The sequence below is a fragment of the Scylla paramamosain genome, chromosome 3 (assembly GCF_035594125.1).
Source record: "Scylla paramamosain isolate STU-SP2022 chromosome 3, ASM3559412v1, whole genome shotgun sequence".
Classification (NCBI taxonomy): Eukaryota; Metazoa; Arthropoda; class Malacostraca; order Decapoda; family Portunidae; genus Scylla; species Scylla paramamosain.
In genome coordinates, this window is record NC_087153.1 from 6519977 (window position 1) to 6531832 (window position 11856).

General features: G+C 35.3%; 1 protein-coding gene across 2 annotated transcripts; it reads left to right on the forward strand.

Moving 5' to 3' along the window:
- The first annotated feature begins 46 nt into the window (after positions 1-46).
- LOC135089670 (proliferation-associated protein 2G4-like) lies at positions 47-11536 on the forward strand. 2 transcript variants are annotated; one of them, XM_063985572.1, is made up of 7 exons: positions 47-259; positions 2884-3197; positions 3534-3839; positions 5094-5186; positions 5904-6032; positions 6187-6318; positions 9261-11536. In XM_063985572.1, the coding sequence occupies exons 1-7, from the start codon at positions 178-180 to the stop codon at positions 9354-9356; spliced, it is 1152 nt and encodes a 383-aa protein (XP_063841642.1). In that variant the 5' UTR covers positions 47-177; the 3' UTR covers positions 9357-11536. The 2 variants fall into 2 exon arrangements, 1 of the variants encoding a protein (XP_063841642.1); XR_010261579.1 differs by having other exon boundaries at positions 69-259; positions 6147-6318; positions 9261-9310.
- The last annotated feature ends 320 nt before the right edge of the window (positions 11537-11856 follow it).

The following is an 11856-nucleotide window of genomic DNA, read 5'->3' on the forward strand; positions in this document are numbered from 1 at the left end:
TACAAATATCTTGGTTTCTATAAATATTACATCCCCATGAGGGTAATGGATGAGTGTGGCGGTGCGTCGCGCGTCACTTGTCTGAGTGGTGCCTGCCGGGGCGGCCCTTCACCCTGTTTCCCGCCAGTTGGGTTCTTGCTGTCCACGTGAAGCGCTAAATCCGTGCAGCTGTTCATCATGAGCGACCATGAGGAGGAACACACAATTGCGGAGGACCTCGTCGTCACCAAGTACAAAATGGCAGGGGAGATAGTGAACCGTAAGTGTGCGGGAGAGGCTGCAGGCTGTGTTGTCATAAGGAAGTTCAAGTTGTGGGCCTCCATGTTTGATGCAGCGCATGGAAACTCTTGGTGCTGGGGAATAAATCACCGGTGTTAGGTTGTTATTTCTTGGTGTGCTTCACGTATCATCCGGAATCCTATGGGAGGGATGATGTTTCCAGGGTAATTAAAGGAGTTTTGTGGAAAATATTTAGTTATTAGTGGGAGTATGGTTTGCTTGGGGCCCAGCCTTCCCAGCCTTCTACCCCGGTCATTGTTGCGTTAGGGAGAAATTCCAGTGACATTGTCAGACGTGTGTGTGTCCCTCGTAGATATCTTCCATTACATCGTACATTGCCATGTAATTAGTAAAAAGTACTGGGCTTGCCGGCTGTCAGGCCAGAGTGGGTGAACACAAGTTTGTGGCTATTTTAGTGTAAAAAAAAATAAATAAATATACATATATATATATAATGTAGAAGTAATTTTCATGCATCAGCATTTCTTGCAGGTTCTGATTAAAGTACAGTTTCAAGTGAGTTGCATGAAGAAATTTTTGGGGATGGTATGGTAAATCTTTTGAACCCCCAAAATAATATTTCTCTTGTTTTCTTGTTAATGACCTTTTACCTACTAACTTTGCAACCTGGGAGGGAGTGAAGGGTTTGTGTGTGAAAATGCAGGGAACATGAAAACAAACAAACAAAACAAACTGATAGATGTAGGGAATTTCCCTAAATTAGGGAAAGTATTTTGTCCATCCAACAAAGACATCCTGTAATGAAGGCATAAAACAGATCATTGTTTTGAAAACGTGTTTAAGTGAAGATGTGCAATTTAAGAGCAGCATACACTGATGTATAACTGTAGAAAATATGTAAGTAAAGGGGGAAAAAATATAGATTGTATATAGTAACATGATATCCCTCCCTCTCCTTAACAACGTTTTAGGTGTGGACTGGAAAGCCAGGTTTTAGGGTGGAGAAATTAAAGTAGTCAAGTTTTTGTGGATGTAGGATACTAGTTTCTGCACTTCAGGAGCTGTCAGCTGTTTTGCCAAGTTTTCTCCAATTGATTATTTTATGTGCTGCATAACTAAAAGTCGTTTTTATATGGCAAGAAGATTCTCAACATTGCACCCTAAATATCCAATGGGTAGCCAAAATGGATCACAGCCTAAATGACCAGCTTCAGGACTGACTAGGAGGCTTTACTCTGTGTTGGCCTCCCAAAAGTCATGTTAACTGCTTTGTATTATTTTATTTGTTTATTTATTTTTCTTTCCAGCCATACTATTGCTTTCTGCAGATGATGTTTTACTTATGTATTTTCAATAGTGTGCATATGTGTATAACTCTAATAACTTAAATTGCATGCTGTCTTGTCTAAAGATTTTCCAAAATACAAGGTGTCCCAGAAGTGTGGAATCAAAGGAAAATTCTTTTACAGGTATATTTAGTAATATTTTCACTGAAGGTGCACAAAATGATCCATCACAGAGTGAGTTGGGGGTTTTAGAATCATGAGGATAATCTTGAGTTTTTCTCAGTTTTTTCCTATTTAGTGAATGTCAGTGTTGATGAGGAAGAAGACATCAAAATAACTTCCTGGTTGGTAGCTGAAGTGATTTGTTGTTTGTCCAAATGTAAACAGTTGAACTCTCATGTGACTTCTTGATGACTTTAATTGACAACTAAAAGAATAATTTTGATGCATTCCTCCTTAGTAAGACCGATATTCATGAATCTGGGAAAAAAAAAAAAAAAAAAAAAAAAAAAAAAAAATATATATATATATATATATATTCTTATAATTCCAGACATCTAGCTAGCACTTTGTATTTTAAGTAATTGCGTTGATTTTATGAATTTAAGAGTTGTGTTCGTGACAGCATATGGTTTACTGGGTAATATACAAGTTACATAATGAATAGAATTCTTTATAAAATCATCAAATGAGTAATGAACAGTTCCCAATAATGATCACTCCCTCCTAACCTGCACAGGCCATGCAGCTGCCTCCATGTCTCTATGCCATGTTCCTCACGTGTCTAAGTTTTTGCAGTGTTTTTTTTTTTTTGTATACTGCACCATTTCATATCCAAGTCATGGATTGTCAGAATACAGAGACAAAGAACAGGCAATTGATGAAGGAGATTATTGTTTTTTTTATTTATTTTTTTCTATTTCATTCTATTGTTTCAGTTACTCAGAAAGAATACATTTTTTCATGTTTTTTGTTTTGAATAGTGAACATATCACACCAAGAGCAACTAATTGCTATGAATAAAACTCATTGTAGTACATTTTAGAAAGTTGCAACTCCAAATTTATACTTTGTTTTTTTTGTGCATAGATTTTTATGTGCTTACTTTTGTGTGTGTGTGTGTTTTGGAGGCAATTAACTGGGAAGTATTTATCATAAAGATACAATATTCATCATAATCAGTGGATATGATTGTCATTGTCATTTCTGTTCATATTTTCTGTCTGGTCATTTATAAGAATAGGGTTTTGTGAACCAATAGAAAGTATAACATACGTAAGTCTTTTCCCATGATGCTTTAATTATGCCTGAGATATGATATTTTTCAAGATATTATAACTATGTTCATGGTTTGCAGGTGTTCTGAAGCTCTTGGTAGCAAAATGTGTGCCTCTGGCCTCAGTTCGTGATATCTGTGCTGAGGGTGATCGTCTCCTGGAGGAAGAAACCAACAAGGTTTTTAAAAAAGAGAAAGATTTAAAGAAGGGAATTGCCTTCCCAGTTTGTGCATCTGTGAACAATTGCATCAACCATTATTCTCCCCTTGCATCGGAGGGTGACACAATTCTTCAGGAAGGTGATCTAGTCAAGATTGATATGGGGGCACACATTGATGGGTTCATTGCTGTAGTTGGACACACCGTGGTGGTTGGGGCATCAAAGACAAACAAGGTAAGAATATAGCACAATAGAAATTTATTTTGTATTATATTTTAGGTATCCCTTCTACAAACTTGAATGTTTCACTTCAACATTTAAACATTCTCTCTCTCTCTCTCTCTCTCTCTCTCTCTCTCTCTCTCTCTCTCTCTCTCTCTCTCTCTCTCTCTCTCTCTCTCTCTCTCTCTCTCTCTCTCTCTCTCTCTCTCTCTCTCTCTCTCTCTCTCTCTCTCTCTCTCTCTCTCTCTCTCTAAAGAGTGAAGGAAAATATAAGATGAATAAATTAGTTAACCCTTTGAGGCACATTTCTTCTTAATTTCAAGTAATTAAAGTTTATCACTATTGCAGGTCAAAGGACGAAAAGCTGATGTGATGATGGCAGCTCACAATGCAGCTGAAGCAGCCTTACGTTTAGTTAAGCCTGGTAACCAAAATTTTGCTGTTACTGATACTGTCACAAAGATTGCTGAAGTCTACAAGTGCAAACCAGTGGAAGGGATGGTGTCCTTCCAGCTGCAGCAAGGCAGGATTGATGGAGAGAAGACCATTGTTCAGAATCCCACTGAAGCTCAGCGAAAGGAGGTTGAAAAGCATGAATTTGAGACTCATGAAGTGTATGGTGTTGACGTGATCATCTCAACTGGAGAAGGACAGGTTAGATCTACGCAAGTTTTTATTTCCAAAATCACAGACGAATGTACAGCTTATGCATATGATGATAACTCAAATTTGTCCAGTGTGTGGATACCTGAATGTTAATGAAGCAAGCTTGCAAGGGCCATCTGATTCATTTGCTGTACATTCTAAAATGTTCAATAATGATGCATTAAACACAGTATGACCTCTTTCTTGGTGGAGGTAGTGTTATTTTATGTTTAGTATATGAAACTTTTATAGTATTGTATTTACCTGGTTGATCACATCTTGGAAAATTGATGAAGCAGTTACACCTCACATCATCACATTGTATTTGTACAAGGAAAGTAGTGTTCATTGTAAGTTGATGGTGATAGTATTCAGCTTGGTGTTCAAGTATCAGTTTGTTTATTGGCTATAATGAATCTATTTGTACTGAGGTGTGTCACCCATAGGGATTACCCTGCCCTTCACATCAGACACAAAGCTCATTATTGTGTCATATGTTAACTATTTGTTGCTTCAACATGAATCTGAATACAAAATTTGTTTAAGGATGAAAAATCTGTTTTGTTTATTTGAGGATAATAGCAATGATCCTGGTGTATATACCATGACACTTGATCATTCCAGTGTTATCATGGTCATACAGTGATCGGCCACGGCCAAGCACCACAGGTCAGGTGGAGGCAGGTGACAGGTCACTTCCTCTGGTCACCATCTATAATAAAAATTTTCCCTCCCTCACCTGCCATGCGCCCTTGTGTGCTCAGCAGTGAGAATGAACTTATTTACAATGAAAAAATATACATTTTCTTAGAAGAAAAGAGCAATAAAAGCCTTTAATTGAAGGCAAGGGTATTCTCAGATCATCCTAGGCATGCCATTAATGGATTTGGCAGGGCAGTGGAAAACTGAATCCTCACAGAGGCCACTCTAAAACATTCAGTACAAAATCGATTTACTATGATGTCTTATTTATTTTCCTGTAATGAAAGGAAGTCAGCTTTTAATATTTAGCATTTGGTTTGAGGTGACAAATGACAGATTTGCATTGACAAATTATCCGAAGAAGGTGATAAGTATTTCATACCACTCTCAGCTTGGGAGCACTTTGAACTGAGGTATTAAAAGATGATCAGCATTTATTACAAAGTTTTTTATCAAGTATTTGATGTGTATCAGTTTAATATTTGCTCTTGTAGTTTTATTACTTACCCATCACTTGGTTATGAGTGAACATGAAAGTAAATTGCATATCTTGCATTTAAGGGGAAAGAAGCAGAGGCTCGTGTAACAGTGTTTAGGAAAACAGAAGAGAGCTACAGTTTGAAGCTGAAGGCATCAAGAGAATTCTTCAGCAAGGTATGTGTCAATTTCTTTCCTTTGGTGTCAGTATTATTCTTGCAAGCAGTAAAAAATAGATTTTATCAGTATTCATATATTTTTCATCATTTTGATATAGCCATCTCTGAGATGGAACTTAGAGGTGATGAAGGTTCTGACGTGAAAGGTTACAGGAAGTAGATATAGCACTGTGGATGTGATTAGATTTATTAAAAACTTTTTGAGTGTTGAGTTGTAGCTCCAAGGGAGAATTCCCTGTCCTGTGTGCTACCACATCAGTCCCAACTCGTAATCGGTTTCTTGTATTATGTATTTACTACTTATAAATGCATTTCACATATTCTGTATCTTGTCATGATTATTTTATTTTTTAGGATAACAATAATTTTTTGTCAATACTATTTAACTTGACCCATTTAATGACATTCCAGTGATTACTAGCATCTACTTTATTATCATATGTAACTTTTACACAACCTGAAATCAGTCCATTATGCATGTTGTAATCTTGAGGTACTTCAAATGACATAGTAAATTTTACAGTTGTCTTTTTGATTGAGTTAAAATCTTAAGTCATTATTTTAATATCTTCAATAGAAGAAAAGAAGCATGAGAGTTGGAATCTTCTGCTCTGTTCCTTATTTCAGAATTATGTGTTATCAGTAAAGGTTTGCAGGTCTAATATGAATTCATACTACATTTATGTGATGTTTATAAGCAACACATATTTTACAGGTTCAAAAAAATCATGGCACAATGCCTTTCAACATCAGGTCCTTTGATGATGAGAAAAAGGCTCGTTTGGGAGTGACAGAGTGTGTGTCTCATAAGCTTGTAGACCCATACCCAGTCCTTTGGGAGAAGGTAATATTTAATATTTTGTAATGTGCTCACAGAACTTGACTAATTGTGTCAGTATTATTAAATTTCTTTGGAACATAAGTTCACTTTGTTACAAGTCCATGATGTGTATTTCAGAGTGGAGAATATTGTTAGAAGTCCATGATGTGTATTTCAGAGTGGAGAATATGTTGCCCAGTTCAAGTTTACTGTCCTGTTGATGCCAACTGGCCAACATAAGATTACAGGTCTGCCATTTGAAAATTCATTGTATGACACCAAGTTCAAGATAGATGATCCAGAGCTGAAGGTAATGTGCCTCATAAATTATTATAAATTATTGAATGACATGGACTCTCTCTCTCTCTCTCTCTCTCTCTCTCTCTCTCTCTCTCTCTCTCTCTCTCTCTCTCTCTCTCTCTCTCTCTCTCTCTCTCTCTACATTTATATCACTTGCAGCTTGCAACTGAAACCTAAGCTTGCCTCCTGCTTAGCATATATGCCAACATATTTATAGTAGGCTTCAATATTCTTCCCCATATCTCTTATTTTATGGAATACTTAATAATTGGATTGAAGTATGATATTTATGAATGTGTTAAAATTAGGTTAAAATAAACAGAGTTAATGGATTGAAACCTTGGAGTTAAGTGTTCAAAGCTCTCTTTATTTTATGATGTTTCTTTCATAGAATCATTGTGATGGTACAATTAGAAATAATGGTATGTGATAGAGAAAGTTCTGTAAATAATGGTGTCATTAGATTTTAGGTAAGGCTGGAATGAAGGATGGTAAGGAACTTTTTATGTCAAGCTTTTGACACAAGACAGCACCTGTTTGCAATTGTCCTCCTAATGTCAAATTGCTGTTGTTTTGCACCTACAGCTTGTGATGAAAAGTTTCACCATTCCTTTCTTGACTAAAATGCAATAACAGCATTGTGTTCATTTTTTTTTTTTTTCATGAAAAAAAAGCAGCATAGAACAGAAAAAGTGATATAAACATTTTCAATGTAATTACTTGAACTAGTATTAGTTTGATTATTCTTTGTCAGTTTGAACATTAAGATGTTCATAATCTGTCATTCATGATGTTCATAATCTATCATTCAAGATGTTTGTAAATTATCATTCTTCTGTCCAGTAATCAAGAAATCAAGTAAATATTGCATGAAATAGGTACATAGAAGAGCAATAAAACTTGTGTGGAGAAGGGTGTGAGCTGAGACAGGCTGACTGAGCCATGGACCAATCAATGACGAGATTGTAGATGTTGCTTAGGATCCAGTAGTAGGGTACAAGTGAATGGACTATGGTAGTGCTTGCTGAAATGGCAGTGGTGGATGTTATTTTTATATGGAAAGAATAGAGAACAGAAAAAAGAAAAAAAAGTAGGGAGAGCATGTAAAATATCATAGGAAATTAAGATAATAGTGTTAGTGTCATATGCTAAATAAATTGGTTGAGGGCAATGCTTATTGCACAAGGCCAGACATTAAATGCCAAATAATTTGTTACTTCCCTTATGATAGTGGTTATCATGCGCTGTAGAGAAAATTGACAGTGGTTTGCAAAATGATGTATGCTAAGTGTGGATTTGGTTCATGCAACTGTGGTGACTGTAAAAAAATTTATATATGAAAATATAGTTTACATATTAATCAAATTAATCTTCATAATAACTGTGTATTTACCTAGATGTATTTACCTAGTTGTGCTTTATGGGAAAAGAGCTATGCTTGTGGTGTCCCATCTTCGTATCTCTTAATATCCCACTTAGCCTTGAATCCATGTATACTTTCTGCATTTACTATCCTCATCCAGACTGTTCTATACATCAATACTTCTATATTGGAAACTATACTTTTTTGACGTCTCTTCTACAAGCATGTCCTCTAGTGTCCCGTGTATCCCAGACCATTAAGTCGCTCCGGTCCACCTCCTCTACTCCCTCATATGCTTTATATATCGCAATCAAGTCTCCCCTTTCTCTCCTCTTTTCCAATGTTGGTAGATGTATCCTTGCCAGTCTTTCTTCATATGACAAGTCCCTGATACTTGGTACCATCTTCGTGTGTGTGTGTGTGTGTGTGTGTGTGTGTGTGTGTGCGTGCATGTGTGTAATATAGTGAGATTGGATAAATGAAACAAAAAAAAAAGCTTACTTAGTTGTTATTTCCCCTAAAAGTGAAAAGTTCCCATTGTGTTAGCCAGTTTAGTTCTGGAGATGTTGGTATTTCATAAGCAGTTCAAGTCCTGAAAAGGAAAGAAATTAGTTGCAGAACTGATAGAAGTGAAAGAGTTAAGGTACTGGTTAATTCCAAAGTAAGATTCATAGAATATGATGAAAGGAAGTAAAGTCTTGTGCAGCAAGGCAATGAGAGGAGGAAGCAATTAATTTTGAAGACCAGTAAGTGTGGAAGTAATACCAGGATGTAACAATAGAGTATGAAACATTGGATGTATTCAGTTGAAGGGATGGGGGGCTATAATGAGGAAGGAGTTTCCATTCACCTCTGTGTAAGTTGAGTTTGCCCCATATATAGGTGGTATAAAATTATAATTGTGAGTGGAGTTGAAGGATGAACCTTGAAAGAGTAAGTTATTAGTGTGTGATATGCTATTGAAAATGTTTGATGAAAGGTAAAGACATATGGCAGAAATAGACTGTATGCAATATATGGGATCTGACATAGAGAGAGGATTTCACTTAAGAATGCAGGTGGTAGCATATCAGAGTAATGGGAATTTCTAAGGAAAAATCTTTGGACCTTTGTAAATTTAGTGATCTAAAACTTACTAGTGGCAGAACAAAAGACGTTATTCAGTGAAATTAAATAAATCACTGAAGAGTGTAGGCAATACAGAAGAATATTTGATCACCAAATGGAGAGCAAAGAAAGAAACAAGAATTCCTGTTATGCACAGTGCGTAATCCAGATGGTGAACAGACCTTAAGAGCAGCTGGGACCTCATATAGTGGAGGATAAGATTGTTAGGAATGGTCTAGGAAATGAGTTGCCGGATGATCTCGAGGAGGAAGAATGAAGGTCAGACTTCCAGTGTTGTAAGGAGTGCATGGAATTATGGGTGAAAAAATGGCCAAAATAAATTCTCAAGGTTGTAAGGAGTGTGTGCATAGGATAGTATAAATACTTTTTTTTGACAGGCATGACCAGCATGATGTCGTCAGCTTTGCATTGGAGAATTAAATAAATAAAAATGTTCTTAAAGTTTTTTCTCTTTTTTCCAGCAAATAATAACAGCATCTACCAATAATAAGAATGCCAAGAAGAAGAAAAAGAAGGCAGAGAGGGAAGCAGCCACAGTTGTCAAGAGTGAGGACTAGCAGCACATGGAAGCAGGACTGCCACACCTGACCCACACAAACACCCAGGTATCCAGGGAAATTTGATTAGTTTTCCCAGGAGAAATTTCCCTCCAATTTTCTCTTTAACAGTTTTCACTTACAGCATAAATCTTTCAATTCATGCTATCCACAGAACTTGAAAATAACAAAATTGTTTTTTCTTTTTTTTATGCTTTGTGTAATGTTCTGCTATTAAGTCCATTTTTGTTCATCTGTGATGAATTTTAGCAAGCTAACTAAATGTACTTAGATAATTTGCAGTGAAGCCCAAATCTGTATCAGTTTTATTGTTTTTAATTTATTTTTTGAAGATCAAGTATGTGTTTGTGTTCATAAAAGAAATAATAAATTTATGGCAGTCACATCAGGATGATGATATCCTCTATGTATCATTTTACTTAATGTGGCAAACATTGTGGCCCTTCAGCAGCATTGTACTCTAATGCATTGAGTTATCCCTGGATTTTATTGGACTATGTGTATCTTCACTGTTGCATGAGTATGCTTCTCTAGCATAGAGAAATGCAGCATAAGAGGTTATCATGCAAAGTTGATATCATTGTTGTGAAGATCAAGTTTACTTGTACTTGTCTTTGAACAGCATATGAAAATCAACATTTCTGGTGATAAACTCACACAGGTTAACAAACTTGCCAAATGGGAAGTGCAGTGCTAATGCCTTCTCAGGACAATGACCATCAGTCATGTGCATTTTTTAACTGGTCCCTTATCCAGTGTCTTCACCTCAGAGGTTATTTTGTATATCCTTTGTACAAATCTGTAGTTAAGGAAAATTTCACCCTCACAGCGGCAATAACCAATAAAATTTTGGAACTAAATTTCCATCACTTTTAGCTGCCTTCTTCCTTGAGTTTGGAATTATTATGGATTTTTAAAATGTATTTATTTTCTTTATTTTGAACTTGTTGCAGTGAAAATGTAGGCATGTGTGAGGAATTGTTATGTGTATAATGGTTGTGGTTTTGAAAGGCTTCTATACAGGTATTGTGGCTATGCAGATGATGGATACTATCATCCTCTTCCTTGAAATATTTTTATATATGATTAAAAAATCAATGAATAGGTATTAGTTTACCATAACCATTGCCCATTTTATTAATGAGATTTATAAATTACTTCAGGCACCAGTGCTTGGAAATGATCGACTGCCACCAAATAGCTCTCTACCTTTCTCAGATTAAAGCTTTCTAATGCCTGTTATTAGCTATGTACTACTGGAGTCACAAGTTGCAAATCTGTCTTAAGTAACTTTACTATCATATTGAAAATGTGGTTTAAAATTCTTCAGTTATAAAGTTACTTTAATGCCTGAAAATCAGCAATGGGTATGGATTTTTCATTTGTGGTTAATCTGAATGTTTGACAAATATTTGAAAGTCTACATAAAATCACTGTTTTAAAGGTGATAAATAACTTAAGGAATTATAGTGTGAAGTAAGGTTTGTTGTATGAGTACTTCACAATATGTATGAGTTTGACAATCTATATGTATATATATATATGCTTTGTTTTACATGACTAAAAAGACTTTCTTGACTATTGTAACATTGTTCAAAAACACTTACCGCATTTAAATTTTTATGGACTTGGAGAAGGACTAAAACCATCTTGACCTCAAGAAATCTGCTTACTGGACACAGGTGGTTTGTTGTACAACAAATGAATGCATATAATTAAGACTTAATTTTATGCTGAAAGTTTTCAGCAAACTTGGGAGTACTTTATTTTTTGGCACCCTTGCCAAAAATTTAATGTTTGATGGTGAATCTTGAATGCTTTACACAACACTATTCCAGTTGAGATGAATGTCGCCCTTCACTTTCATTATGTACAACCAATGAGCCGGGTATTAAGCACCTTGCTGATGGTGTTTGGGATGTAATACTTATTTTCAGCTTAGTTCACAAAGCTTACGTTCATTAGACTACATGAAGGTTTCTGTAAAACCTGCAACATGTCTCACATCGATTGTTTCAAAGGCTCTTCATATATATTCTGTTAAAGTTTACTGGATGTTTATAGCAATTTTGTGAAAGGTAATGTATTTCTTCAAATTAGGGTGACAAAAATATATGTAGAGGTGCCGGAAGTTTTGTACACAGGTTTTCAAATCCAAAAATAAAAGAAAAACAACAAAATGACTTACATATAACCTCCAAATGGTAGCATTTAAAAAAAGCCAAGTTGCACTTATGATGGAGGGTAAGCTCAACTGTTTACTGTAGTAGTTTGGATACAAATACTGGTGGAAATGTAAGGACTCAAGATGTCATTTTGTTGTGTGCATGTCTTTTCCAGAATGCATCCTATATATATATATATATATATATATATATATATATATATATATATATATATATATATATATATATATATATATATATATATATATATATATATATATATATATATATATATATATATTCCAGTCTGCTTGAAAATTTAATTTTCTAATTTT

Bases quoted from the DNA above. Each gene is read 5' to 3' on its own strand.
- LOC135089670 (XM_063985572.1), top strand. From the start codon at position 178: ATGAGCGACCATGAGGAGGAACACACAATTGCGGAGGACCTCGTCGTC. The intron at 3,840-5,093 runs GTTAGATCTACG...CTTGCATTTAAG, and splicing joins TCTCAACTGGAGAAGGACAG to GGGAAAGAAGCAGAGGCTCG. The intron at 6,033-6,186 runs GTAATATTTAAT...TGTGTATTTCAG, and splicing joins ACCCAGTCCTTTGGGAGAAG to AGTGGAGAATATGTTGCCCA.